The sequence below is a fragment of the Saccoglossus kowalevskii genome, chromosome 17, assembly GCF_978046115.1.
Source record: "Saccoglossus kowalevskii chromosome 17, keSacKowa6.1, whole genome shotgun sequence".
Taxonomy (NCBI): Eukaryota; Metazoa; Hemichordata; class Enteropneusta; family Harrimaniidae; genus Saccoglossus; species Saccoglossus kowalevskii.
Genome location: NC_140657.1, coordinates 3,176,764 through 3,192,357, shown reverse-complemented (window position 1 = coordinate 3,192,357; position 15,594 = coordinate 3,176,764). Strand labels below are relative to the sequence as shown.

At 34.0% G+C, this 15,594-nt stretch overlaps 1 protein-coding gene across 1 annotated transcript; it reads left to right on the top strand.

The window, feature by feature from the left end:
- Positions 1-949: 949 nt before the first annotated feature.
- Positions 950-15,242, top strand: LOC102804416 (dipeptidyl peptidase 2-like). The gene is made up of 11 exons (XM_085492524.1): positions 950-1,077; positions 3,069-3,208; positions 3,969-4,132; positions 4,862-4,997; positions 6,084-6,171; positions 6,903-7,066; positions 7,367-7,427; positions 10,943-11,064; positions 13,279-13,435; positions 13,950-14,085; positions 14,602-15,242. Exons 2-11 carry the CDS (start codon positions 3,158-3,160, stop codon positions 14,690-14,692), a joined length of 1,170 nt encoding a protein of 389 aa, XP_085348650.1. The 5' UTR covers positions 950-1,077; positions 3,069-3,157; the 3' UTR covers positions 14,693-15,242.
- The last annotated feature ends 352 nt before the right edge of the window (positions 15,243-15,594 follow it).

Sequence of the window (15,594 nt, the reverse complement as noted above, 5' to 3'; positions counted from 1 at the left end):
TTTGATTTCGTTTTTTGCACGGCATTATGGTAATTTTTTTCAGATTTTCTTTTATTTTTCTAATAATTACCAACTTCAATAGAAGCGAAATATAAATTATTTAACAATTCAAATAATTGAAATATGATTGCTTTCCTGGAGTTTGTGTAATATTGATGCTCATGCCATTAACCTCAGAAGGATGCCTACTGCGAACAAATTAGTTAAGTTTAAAATCGGAGGACATGGTTATGACTGCAACTACATGAATATGTTGGTGTATGTTTTCAAAACAGAAAATGAGGCGATATGAGCAGCAGATGTTGTCAGACGGGATTAAAATAACATTAGATTCGAATCAATTTTATTGTTACCATTGACAACCAAACGTGTTTATCACGTGATAAAGACCGTGAAAAAGGGGCGCCCTCTCTAAATCCGCCACTTAACAAGAGTTACGCGTTCGACCAAGATTTTATTTGAACAGCATAAATTACACGTAAAATCAGGAGTCTACCTCTCTTCTCGTCTCGTTTCCATTGCGATGTAATCAATGTGTATATTCCCACTGGACTACTCGGGTTGTTTCGTCTTGTTTGGAATTTGCGGCACGGTCGCCGTCTTCGCATCACTCAGTTTGTTCCTTTCACAAATATCAATACAGTTGTAAACAAAGTTCTGTTTAATGCAGAACGCCACCAGCGTTGCGTTGTATGCTAGTGTTTGTTTTTATTACTGCAAAGATTTGGCCGATCGGACAGTATTAATTAAATAAAACAAAAACGTGAAACAGTGACTGGCCTTGCTTTTGTTGATATTGTTGACATATTTCAGATTTTTTTTATAATTTTATTTTATTAAACATAAACAACAAACAACTCAAATGAAATACATAACGCATAATATTACACTACTTTCAGTCACTATACAAGATGGCGGCTGTTTTGAGCAGTGTTTACATTTTCGCCGTCAATTTGTTGTTAACTCTCGTCACGAGCAAGTCAATTTACGAAGAAAGATATCACGACCAGTATATTGACCACTTTAACTATGCGAGCAATCGTAATCAGACTTTTAAACAACGGTATTTGATAAACGGTGAGTTTTATTTTTCAACTGTGAATTATATACAGTGATATCATCGATGCACTTTTAGTGGCACGTGTGTTGGAGACACCGCCCCCTACTAAAGCTGTAACAAGACAGGATGTTGAAATTGTTAGTGTGGGTAGTGTAGATGTGATCACTTGAATGCAGGAGATATCACCATCTTATTGTCGGCACATTTCCATAAACCTACTCACACTGTATCAGATTAAGTTGAAATTTAAACCCATTTGTTGGTAAAATGCGGACAATATTTCACGGGAATATTTCAGGCAAATCAAACAGTAACATCGCTTGGTAATATAATGGATGTCAGTGTCATTGTCTAAACCAAAGTCAATCAATTGTTGAACTGTGTCTAAATTCAACATCAACGTTTATTTCAGAGAGCTTCAACATTGAGGGCGTACTTCAGTTACCACACACCTTCACAAACCACACACATAAATGAGACGATCTGCATTCGAGAGAATGAATTTCTGCTGTCATAAATGATATGCAGTGATACTTGCATTCTTCGTTCCACCATTAATCAATAGAGAATAAGATTCAACTTCATCCGAACATATTATTTAGTAAACTTTCAAGCCTGACTGGAGAATTACCCGTCTTGATCTTATTGCCAGCAGTTATTCCAATCACAAGTGCAATACAATAATGCACTATAGTTGTTTTTAAGTTAACTGTTCCACACTCTCACTTTTGCCCAACACACACACTCATCACATCGCCCATTTATTGTATTAGACCGTTTAAAAAAAATAAAAAATTATCTTGTAGATCGATCGCCACTGTGATGGTAAAAATATGCGATCATGCATGATGAATGGGCAATGAATGGGCAATCTATCTATGTGATCAGCAAGGGTTTTTCTAGAAAAAACTGCAAGAGGGAGCACTACAATTCAGTGTCGCCACCAAGTGGAGGAGATAGTGTTCTCCCTACCAGGGTGTAGAGTTTTTGATAATTCTAAGTTAAAATAGAGCATTCTATGGCTTCCTTGCGGCCAAAATTACTATCAGACAGGTCACAGTTGAAGACTGTGAACACATGTGATTCCTGGGCAATCAGAATTTTATGGTTGCCAGAGGATCTGCTCCCATGGGTGGGGGGGGGGGGGCATGCCCATGGCCATGGCATGAGGGCGCTGTGCCCCTGTTCTCTCGTTTAAAAAAATCTGTGTACTGAATAGAGGGGGATGTGAAAACTATAAATGTGCAACCCTCATGCAATGGATGTGCTTTGTGAATATAATTACATGTTGTGCGAATACTATACTGACAGTGTTTCTAAATGTTTTTTTCTTTGAAACTATGCAGTTTTACATTTCACAATTCTTTAAAAGTTCATATCCTTGAGGGCGGAATACGTCACAGAATATTCAATGTTGCTAAGGCTTGCACCACTGTACCATGTATTTCCATGGGCTCTGCGCAAGATATGCTGTAGAATGCTGATTGAAGAGCTGGTGAAAAAGGATATAGTCAACACTAACACAACACAAACTCAACTTTGAAGTAATCCTGAGCAACCAAATGTATATATGCAAATATAGGTGTAATCTTGTTATACTGCTCAGAACTTCTCAACATCTATCCTGAAGTACAGTTTTCGGCCTTTGTTTTCACAGTGATGGTTGCCAGGCAGTGAAAATGTCCGAATGTTCGCTCATGAGGATAGAGCAAAATTCACATATGTCAATAAATAAAGTTGTGTCACTCGCCCCCAACTTACTGCATTGTTGGTTAATAGTTGCATGACCATTACTGGCTGCTTTGTACATCAAACCTGGTGATCTCTTGTGTTGCGATACACTCTACATGGCTTATAATGTAGCCTTCTGACACATCGTGCAAGTGGATGTGGAGTTGCAAATGTCTTCATAACTTCATTATGTTTGTCATTATATTACTTTTGAATAGACATTATTATCAAATAAAAAACTTAAGAGTTCAAATGTCTTTAATTTATGATATTACAGATACATACTGGTCACCTGGAGTCGGACCCATATTTTTCTACACTGGAAATGAAGGACCAATCACAGCATTTGCTGACAACACAGGGCTTATGTTTGATATCGCACCACAGTTCAAGGCATTACTGATCTTTGCAGAACATGTAAGCAATGAATTGATATATAATTGTAACATACACAGCAAATCAGTATTTAATATGGTGTTGACATATAAGTCAGTGTTTAATATGGTGTTGAAATACAAGTCAGTGTTTAATATGGTGTTGAAATATAAGTCAGTGTTTAATATGGTGTTGACATATAAGTCAGTGTTTAATATGGTGTTGACATATAAGTCAGTGTTTAATATGGTGTTGACATATAAGTCAGTGTTTAATATGGTGTTGAAATACAAGTCAGTGTTTAATATGGTGTTGAAATATAAGTCAGTGTTTAATATGGTGTTGACATATAAGTCAGTGTTTAATATGGTGTTGAAATACAAGTCAGTGTTTAATATGGTGTTGACATATAAGTCAGTGTTTAATATGGTGTTGACATATAAGTCAGTGTTTAATATGGTGTTGACATATAAGTCAGTGTTTAATATGGTGTTGAAATACAAGTCAGTGTTTAATATGGTGTTGAAATATAAGTCAGTGTTTAATATGGTGTTGACATATAAGTCAGTGTTTAATATGGTGTTGAAATACAAGTCAGTGTTTAATATGGGGTTGACATATAAGTCACTGTTTAATATGGTGTTGAAATATAAGTCAGTGTTTAATATGGTGTTGGCATACAAGTCAGTGTTTAATATGATGTTGACATATAAGTCAGTGTTTAATATGGTGTTGAAATATAACAGTCAATGTACAATTCGAACATAATAGGAATAACATTTTATGTATATGTGTTTTCTAGAGATACTATGGTAAATCTTTGCCGTTTGGAGACTCATCCTTTATATTGGGTAACATTGGATTCTTATCTATTGAACAAGCCATGGCTGACTACGCTGTGCTGATACATTATCTAAAAATTAAATTAAATGCAGCAAAGTGTCCGGTTATTGCATTTGGAGGCAGGTATATAATAGTTTATTAAAAATATTATAGTTTCATGTGTTTGTTTTACCCACGAACTGAAGATATCTGAAATGTCATCTGTGACACCTAAAGTATCCTCGGGTGGAGCTACCTCACAGAATGTTCTATGTTGCTAAGATGGGCACCACTGTACCATGTATTTCTATGGGCTCTGCGCAAACTGCTTTGCAATGCCAGTCGAACAGCCGGCGAAAAAGACAAACGTCAAGGAAATGGCACAAACTCAACTTTGAAGTAATCCTGAGCAACAGAATTTATGTTGTGCATGAGTCTCAACAACTGTTCCTAAGTACTGTTTTCTGTGAGTTTTCAGACTTTGTTTTCACTGTGATGGTAGCCAGACGGGGAAAATACCCATATGACCCCCAAGGATAACCTTTTTTATCACATAGCCAACTTGAATACTTATTTATTTATTTATTTATTTATTTATTTATTTATTTATTTATTTATTTATTTATTTATTTATTTATTTATTTATTTATTTATTTGTTTGTTTGCTTGTTTGTTTGTTTGTTTGTTTGTTTATTTGTTTTATTTATTTATTTATTTAGAGTGTTTTAGAAATATGAGGTACAATCAGTTATACTAGTTATAAAGAGATCTTGTTCTAAGGTCTCTGAATATATACTGCATGCAATAAATACCAATTCATTATGAAAGGCTCAATCTTCTCAATGAGGCAATGTTTTATATTCAACCCTACAGTTATGGTGGCATGTTAAGTGCATATATGAGATTTAAATATCCTAATCTTGTTAATGGTGCCATTGCTTCCAGTGCACCTATCTACCTTGTATCCAACCAGTCTTCTAGAGACTTTTTCTTCCAAGATGTTACAAAGGTGAGTAGGCAATAATTACATGGGTGTCTGTTTCTAGCAATGAGGAGAGCTTTTTTTGTTAACCATAAGATTTTTACAGCAAATGAATAGCCATATAGAGTATAAGGAGAACAGTCATTGATGATGAAGGTTATAGCAAGAAATTAGGACGTACCTATCTAAAATCAATGATATCATTTCCCAGTCTGTAACCACAGACTGATAACCATTTTTTATTATTATTCATGGTTATTTTGTAATTTACAGGTATTTTTTAATTAAAATTTGATAGATTTCTAGAAATTTTTCCTGTCAAATGAAGATTTGTTCCTTTCCAAAATGTGAAGTGTCTGTGTGCAATGATTTGTAAACAGTTGGCTGGTTAAAAGACTGTTGATGACTGACTTTCCAGATTACATTATATTATTACTCATATTTAGTCAGCGGTTACGTAAGCTTTGACAACATGTACTTAACCGTTTTTTTTTTTTCCTATCGTCTTCCGGGAAATAGACAAAGTAGGCATTGGGTAGTATTTGGGCAATTGACACATATTAACATGAAATGAAAACAATGCTTATGCACATAACAAAACAAGATGTGTAATTTGACTGTGGAAAAAAGTTTTTTTTTTCTGAGCAAAAAATGAGCAAAAAACTTGTGAGAGACACTTGGCTAAGACCCACAAAGTTCATTGCATTGGAACATCTCTCACCTATCTTTGTGTTTTTGCTTTCATGTTTGTTCTTAAACTAAAAACATTGACATGTGAAAAGGTCATTTATGGATTTATTTTCATGTTTGTTGAAATGGCAGCATTGGACTGATCAATGTCACAATGCAGCTATATGTCTTGCATCACTTTCATGTAAGTGAATAAAATTAAACCTATTTATGTGTGGTGCGTTCCAAGCATGTTAATAAATATCTGTTGTCAGAAATTCTTAATGCATGAATTATAAAATACAAGACAGTGTTGTCTAACATGTATGTATGTTTCCAAATTTGTACGACATTAGTCACAACTAAAATTTGTTCTGTTAGAAGGTGAATCACACTAATATAAACTGAGCAGTATTTAGTTATCTTATCCGTTTTATTTTCCAGGATTTTTCTCTTGCCAATAAGCAGTGTCCATCTGGTGTAAAACAAGGATTCCAAAGAATTGAAGATCTAGTTAACGCTGGTCCTTCCGGTATACTGACTTGTTTTCATCTCTCATATTCAAAACCGTCATGCTGATTGGCTGAAAGATGGTCACATGGTGTTGAATAAATCATAATATACCATTTGCATCACACTGATATTCAACAGCATATGAATTATGTTATAGTCTTGTGTGTTTAAACAAACACATATGTTGTAAAATATGAAATATGGCAGATAACAAAATGTGTTGAATTGTGGGTAGAAGTGCTTTATAGTCTCTTTAATATTACAGAAAGTTTTGTTGCCAGTATGATTTTCTTTAAGTCGTTAAATGGCAAACTAAATATTTATTTAATCACCATTTATTAAATTTAATTGCCATGGTGAAAGAAATGCTCTCAATGTAGATAGCTAGAGTAGGTTTTGCGCAATAAATTGCTAAATGTATGAAATCCAGACATTTCCAGGCATTATAAGAGTACCAAAAATTATATGCATTTAATTCTCGTCTTTCAATTAATTTATTTTGTTTTAATTTATTATTTATATACTGGTGGATATTGTATTATTGTTACTTTGCAATTACCAACCTAAAAAAATCTACCAGCATATAAATTCAACTAAAGTCAAATAATATATATGAAAAAAGGAATTAAATACATACAAAAAAAAAAACATTTTTAAAAAAGCGCAAACTAGGATTTTATTTTAATCCGATTGGTTTAAGACCACTAAATTCATCCTTAATATACTCTATTAAATCTTTGTGTTTGGCAGGTTTACAGAAACTGACCAAGATACTGCGTCTGTGTAAACCAATGACAAAGAACAGATTGAACCATGTGAATGGATGGATACGCAACTCACTCACAAATCTAGCTATGTTTGATTACCCATATCCCACTACTTTTTTGGTTCCTGTTCCAGCCTACCCAGTCAAGGTAAGAATTCCTATTTATAGACAATGGTAAGAATAATAAGTGAAAAATAAGTAAAAAGAAAAACTCATTGTTTGATATCTTGGATCATGTGATTTAATGACTATGGTCACTGATAGGTATTTTAGCTAGTCTCAGATATTTCATATATCCTTTGATGACATTTTAATACATTGGCCTCAACCAATGAGAAAAGGCAATAAAATAATGAGGAGACATCTACCTTTGGTCTATAAGTGTAAATGTACCTATGTTATATAATGGTAAGGCTATACTATTAACATGTATTTTATTTTATTTCAGGTTGCTTGCAGTTACATAATGAATAGTTCTGACCCACTTGTAGGACTTGTCCAGGCAGCAGGTATAAATCACAGTATATTAAGTGCCTTTTATGTGAGATACTCGGCCATCTTTATTGATATACCCTATCCCCCCACACCAGTTTGAAATTCATTATATTGTTTAACTTACAAGACTTATATTAAAGTAAATATACTGACAACGTTTAGCTAAGTGTGATTCATGCGATGTAAAATAAACTTCTCCATCAATAATTCATCATTCAAAATAGAAAAGGTCATGTGAAATTCTTATTCTTCTTATATTATTCTTATATTCTTATTCTTACCTTATTTCAAATGCACAAACAAACGATTGCCACTCAACTCGTTAATAAATCAACTAACCTGGTAACTACCCTCACCAAATTGTACGGCCCAATAGTATATTAATTGTATACATATTCTGTACAAAAAGTATACTTTTTTGAAATTGTGTACATTATTTGTATACAAAATTCAAACATACAAGAAAACATTATTTGTTTACACACTTCATACAAATTCATTAATGTATATTTGTTGTATACTAGAAATGTACAGACTTTTTGCATAGGACTCAATGCCTAAATATTGTATAATTTACATATATACATAAAATGTACAATATCATGACTAAGAAATAATTTAAGAGTAACCAAAAAAATGTATGTATACATTAATTGTACAAATTATTGACTTGGCTTCTTTACAAATATTTGTACTATTTATGTATACATAAAATGTACAAAAATTGGACTTAGAATCTGAATAAACTTAACTAGGCCCAATAATACAATATATATATATACATAAACTGTACAAAAATATGGATTTAATATTCAATTAAATTCATAAGAGAGTACATGAATAAAAACATTTTTAATAGATTAATTACAGGAATACTAATTTAAACTATATTTTTGGATATCAGTAAAATTATATTTTTACTACAGTTTACTGAAATAATTCAGTCATTATAAGAAGAGTGTATAACACATTTCCCAAGAGAGTTGTTTGCCTAATTTGCTTATATTAAAAATTATCCTGTTTTGGATTCTAACATGACTTATTGCCAATTTTTATGAACTTTTTAGCATTCGTAGACGAAGTCTGCCGAAGGCTTATATATCGGGTTCCGCCCGTCCGTCTGTTCGTCTGTCCGTCTGTCTTTTACCTCATAACTTTGATATGCTCTGTCCAATGTTTTTCCAAGTTGGTGCAAATGTAATTCTCAATGCCATACATATGCACGCCAAGTATTTTTTTGATTCGCCAAAGTTTTATTGTGTTTTTCTGTGATTTTCAACATTTTACTAGTACAAGTGCCGAAATTTGCCGGAAAAATCCGAGGTTTAAAGACATCTCGCTAGAGAACTAGCATAACGTATTGCGCATGCGCCAGTCCAACTGTTGAGGAAATCGGTGTCGTTTTCGTCTGAGGATATTGTATTCCGGGACTGTATCGTTCTTTGCACAAGGCTTATATAGATTAAAGGTAAGAAACTGTACTTATAGTATTTATTATGAACTTTGATTTATCTATTCCTGTGTCCTGACTTTACTGAGAAACTAGCGATCGCACAGTGTCACACTTTGCCAGAAAAACAGTCCTGCTATTAGTTCAAGAACTGGTTATGAAACGTGTAAATCGAAAGTTTATCTCACCATTTATTTCGGTACTGAAGTCAGGGTGGCAATTTCAATGTTTAGCTATCATAATTTATCTCCATTATGAGGAGGAAAATAAATTACAGACCTCGATTGAGATGGATTTAACGGCGACCATGTTTTTTATTGTTGACATTGTGCATTAAGGATATGTGAAACAATATTAGGGAGGGTGTCAAATTCACGTAATCCTCAATTTTAATGATGTTGACTTAATAGTCATAATTTTTTTTCAAAACTCTGGATATTATTTTCTATATTATTTTAATACAACTACAATATGTTAATTAGTATGCAAATTTATATGCAAATTAGCAGCCAATCTGAGACAATTTTCTAGGATGAACACTGCAATCCAGTTCAAAGAAAATTTGACATACACTTAGCTTACATGATCACTACCTCTGCTGATTAGTTTTTTATGCACTTCTATCTGCTTTTATATTAAATGTATTATTTTTTTGTATTTTTCTCAATAGTATTTTTTTATTTCTTTTGATAGCTTGGCATCCATTTGGTTCAGCTCAAGTGAAATTTTTCGGCCGTGGTCAGATTTTAATGACATTGAAAACACAAGTACTCTGGCTTTTTGCACATTCTTAATATTTTATTTTTGCAGAATCCCGTGAGTATTAATTTGACAACTTTGTAGAGTGGAAACAGACTGGTGAATTAGTTCATCCTAGACTTTGGTAGAACATGTTTAAAATAGTACAGTGCAATTTCTTTCTGGCTGGTATAAATTTATAAGTAATATTTTTCGTACTAAAAAGACTCAAATATCTTTTTTAATTAAATCTAACAGCCAATGGGAGCACATATGCTACAACCTCTGCCTACTTTGGACTAAATTTTATTTATTTTATTTTTTTTTTAGGTGCAGAGCCAGAATTTTTTTCTCAGAAAGCAAAGCCACTGGAACTGCATGTATTACAAAAACATACTGGTACTATTCGCTGCGTGTCTGACAATTGTATAAAGTTTCGCAGGTCCTCTTTTTTTACTTTGAGAAGTTCTGTCAACCAAAGCATAAATCTGTACATAAAATTTCACATGATTTGTTAATATTAATGTATGATAATAAAAACTTGATAATATTTTTCTGGATTTTTGCACTTTATTTGTATCATTGTCATATGAGAAGTAATCTTGTCCTTATTAGAGATATTGAAACTAATCCAGGGCCACAAACTAATTTATCCAAACAGACACAACACTGACTCTACATATTTGCAGATCTGATTTGTATACTTCCTTGTCATTTTACCTGTTGTACTAGTTTGGTGCTATCTGGTTTTCTTGCTGAGAATAATGCTGACCTGGATGGAGAGTGCTATAAACTTGAAAATGCCATAGAAATCATGTTTGCCAATTTATGTCCATGCAACTTTAGAATGACAACTAGCGAAGACAGTGTCATTCATGACTTGTTCTTGATCAATTTAACTAAATTAAAATTTAATTTCCCATTATATATCCAGTTTTGGCATTTTCAGTTGAGCAAAACACAATGAAATAAATCAGTATTACTCTCACCACAACCTGTTTGTTGTACATCTTTGGCTGACATATATGGTAAACAGATACAATATATGATGTAAATGAATGTACCATAGTCAGTCGGGTAAGCATAAACAATTGATCTCTAAATGTAAGTATAGATAAATATAAATACATGCTGTTGTGTAATAAGACCATACACTTGGGCAAATGAAACACCCAATGAAGTTGAATTTCAGTTTGTTAAATAATTGCCCTTTTTATGAATTGAGCTTTGTACAATTTTTGTATACAAAAGTGTTTCAAATATGGAATACTTCTTGTATACAAAAGTATATTTTTTGTACACTATTTGCATACTTGTTCAATGTGTTCCTCTGTTATATAGGTCTGTATTACAATGGCACTAAAGGTTCCTTAAAATGTTTTGATGTTGACACTGAATTTGTAGAATGTGCTGACCCTACAGGATGTGGAGTAGGCCCTGATAGCATGGCATGGGATTACCAGGTGAGTACAGGGTGTGGAGTAGGCCCTGATAGCATGGCATGGGATTACCAGGTGAGTAGAGGGTGTGGAGTAGGCTATGATAGCATGGCATGGTATTACCAGGAGAGTAGAGGGTGTGGAGTAGGCCCTGATAGCATGGCATGGGATTACCAGGTGAGTAGAGGGTGTGGAGTAGGCTATGATAGCATGGCATGGTATTACCAGGAGAGTAGAGGGTGTGGAGTAGGCCCTGATAGCATGGCATGGGATTACCAGGTGAGTAGAGGGTGTGGAGTAGGCTATGATAGCATGGCATGGTATTACCAGGAGAGTAGAGGGTGTGGAGTAGACCCTGATAGCATGGCATGGTATTACCAGGAGAGTAGAGGGTGTGGAGTAGGCCCTGATAGCATGGCATGCGATTACCAGGAGAGTATGGGTTGTGGAGTAGGCTCTGATAGCATGGCAGGGTATTACCAGGAGAGTAGAGGGTGTGGAGTAGGCCCTGATAGCATGGCATGGTATTACCAGGAGAGTAGAGGGTGTGGAGTAGGCTCTGATAGCATGGCATGGTATTACCAGGAGAGTACAGGGTGTGGAGTAGGCTCTGATAGCATGGCATGGTATTACCAGGAGAGTAGAGGGTGTGGAGTAGGCCCTGATAGCATGGCATGGTATTACCAGGAGAGTATGGGTTGTGGAGTAGGCTCTGATAGCATGGCAGGGTATTACCAGGAGAGTAGAGGGTGTGGAGTAGGCCCTGATAGCATGGCATGGTATTACCAGGAGAGTACAGGGTGTGGAGTAGGCTCTGATAGCATGGCATGGTATTACCAGGAGAGTATGGGTTGTGGAGTAGGCCCTGATAGCATGGCATGGTATTACCAGGAGAGTACAGGGTGTGGAGTAGGCTCTGATAGCATGGCATGGTATTACCAGGAGATTAGAGGGTGTGGAGTAGGCCCTGATAGCATGGCATGGTATTACCAGGAGAGTACAGGGTGTGGAGTAGGTTCTGATAGCATGGCATGGTATTACCAGGAGAGTAGAGGGTGTGGAGTAGGTTCTGATAGCATGGCATGGGATTACAAGGTGAGTACAGGGTGTGGAGTAGGCCCTGATAGCATGGCATGGTATTACCAGGAGAGTAGAGGGTGTGGAGTAGGCCCTGATAGCATGGCATGGTATTACCAGGAGAGTAGAGGGTGTGGAGTAGGTTCTGATAGCATGGCATGCGATTACCAGGAGAGTATGGGTTGTGGAGTAGCCTCTGATAGCATGGCAGGGTATTACCAGGAGAGTATGGGTTGTGGAGTAGCCTCTGGTAGCATGGCAGGGTATTACCAGGAGTGTACAGGTTGTTGAGTAGACTCTGATAGCACAGTATGTGAAGGAAGTAAAAATGGATGGATATGCTACGATTACTGATGACCACCAGATTAGTGCATGTCGTATTCTAGCTAAATACAAGTTAAATATGTGGTATTATGTAAAAAATGTACCAAATTAGTTAGGGCATTTTAATTTGCATAGTTACTAATTGTGTGTCATGATATGACATCTGTGTTCTATACAAATCAAAAAAGAAGAGCAAGTCAGTTTTTATGAAGATCAGATAAAATCATACACATTTACCAATATTATAATGTTTAGGATATGTTTTTATTTTTGAGGGAGGATTCCTCTAACCATAATTGTGCCATAAATTTCAACATGAATCACCAGGCGTCAACTTATATTGTGACACCTTGATATTATGCCCCAGATCATTTAAGAATTTGTGAATAATTATCAAATCTTACATGACAAGCAGTATTTTCTTAATCAGGGAGCAATTGCCATTTCACTCATTTGAAATTCATTTACTTAACCTATTATCTCAGTTTTTACTGTAAAAATAATATTCTTACAGGTACAGGTGAGTGATACACTCCAAACTCTTGATCCCTGTGCAGAATGTATAGGATGATTCAATCTTTTACTCTTGTTAAAACTGCATACAGATAAATCTTGAGCTGTGAGTTCTTCTACATTTGTTGTGTTTTGAAACATCAAAAGCAGAATCTGAAACTGCATGAATATTGTTGTTGTGGAGAAAATAATGACATACCAAAAATATGTCAAGTTTCGATCATGGTAGCTCATGAAGGGGTGAAAACTTTCACTGAAAATTTGAAGGGTTTTCATAAAAATGTTACAGACATCATAATTTTAATACTGATACTTTGTTTCTAGGCGTGTACAGAGAGCATGATGCCTGCTGGCAGTAATGGGAAAACTGATATGTTTCCTGATTTGCCATTCACTTTAAAAATGAGAGATGAATACTGTGAAAAGAAATGGAATATTGTACCACGGAATGATTGGTTAAATGTCCACCTTTGGGGAAAAGGTAATTATTTAAGAAATATCATATCATGTATATCATAATGATTTGTTAAATATCCACGTTTGGGGAAATATTAATTAATTAAGATATACCACAAATGTCAACTAATACTTAGTTAAATTTCCACTTTTAGAGAAAGGTTAATAATTTAAGATATGTTATACCACAGATAACAAAATGATTGGTCAAATTATTTAAGATATATATTAGTGTCTAGTTTTAAATTTGAAAATTCTTTGTTTTTATTAATATAGTATATTAACTCATCGATCCACTTTTAGTTACAAAAAGTAATGCACAGTCACAACGAATTGAATTACCTTGACAACTTATGCAATTGGGTTCTGTCCCAATATTGAGTAACAGCAGTGTAACCTTCAAATCATTATTATATCTAATTATATCATTTCGATCAAATTAATGTTGATTTACAGCCACATAACTTACCTCAGTTTGCAGTACATGTAATGTATGTTTTATCATCTATTCTGTCTGTATACATTTTCTCTTTCTGTAGATATATTAACTGCAAGTAATATTGTGTTTGCTAATGGTAGTTTGGATCCCTGGAGGAGAGGTGGTGTACTGTCTTCACTATCTGACTCATTGATTGCTATTCTAATTGATGGTGGTGCCCATCACTTAGATCTGAGGTATAAAACGTGTATGGCTATTGATATAAAGTGTATGTTGCAAGAATGCCTATAAGTTTTGTCACCTGTATGTTTACCCCAACCCCCCAGAAAAACATGGCAGAAATCTGTACAGTAACAATTACCAGGCTATTTATATTTTTAAATTGTTGTTTTTCAAATTGATACTGTTCATACAATATCAATAGTAGAATGTTCTATATATTTCAATGATGATGCCAGATTTTGTTAAAGATATAATTCAGGGAAGTTTGTTGATTTGCATGCAATATACTGACAGAATTTATATTTCATGAATGAAATTGCTGTTATAAAAACCTATTACTTTATTACCTGATATCATAAAGTATTGGTGTGAAATTCACACCATGCAATGTTGAATCTTCGTGATTTCATAGTGATTGTATAACAGATTGTTAAAGCACATCATGTTTTATGGCTTTCCTTATTTGGGAATTATAGTTAATAATTATAATTAATAATCCATTTTTGTTGCTATTTTCTTTCTTCTTTTAGAGAAGCCAATCCTTTAGATCCTCGATCTGTGATTCATGCTCGACAGGAAGAAGTAAAATACATACAGAAGTGGATTGAACAATTCCAATAACAGTTTATGTTGTTATGCAACACCAAATAATTACGAAATATGGAATAATACACGGTTTAATACTCTTCATATTGTTGTTACAATTAAGTTTTTTAAAACAAATTATTTGTGGTCACTGCCATTGCTGAGTTGAGTTGAGATTAGTTGATAGGGACACTATTTTATATCATGGCCAAAATGAATAACTTGATTTATAGTTTTTGATGAAAGTAACTACATATTAAAAAACTTCGATATAAATTGTAAATTGCATTGAATTATTTCATCTCCAGGGGGTATATTCTTCAGAACAAATTAACTTTCCACATAAATTTGAACAGGTACATTAAACCATGAGTAATTTAATGATTTAAGAGTGTAAACAGATAATGTATCATGAACCAGTTTCTGAACAAATGCAAATACTGATTTAATAAATTTGATATTATAGGGCCAGGAATTTGATATTCTGCTTATCTCGTATATCTATTCACATACATAATACTATAACTATAATGCATGTAGCTTTGCTTTCATATTTATGGAAATAAATGCAATACTTCACTTTAAATTATGATCTTGTTTTTTATACTGTCATGCAAATTTACAATAACAATTTTTAATTCATATAATTCCAGCTATGTTTCTGTTTCTAGAACTGAGATTTTTCATACAATATTTGCATTTTTGAAGACAAAGTTGTTTGGCATGCTTTCTTGTGACTTTCGAGACGACTTTTCTAATTTTCCAACTTCACTATCATCACTATCCAACTGTCACCACTATTAGGATAAAAATATGATTATAATCACCGAAGTTCCAGCTCTTACTGCAGATTTTGATGGCACGTCCGTCGGTCACTTGACAAACATCAACATCCTGGGAAGAACCAATATAAAAAAAGACAAGTTTACAATTTTAGT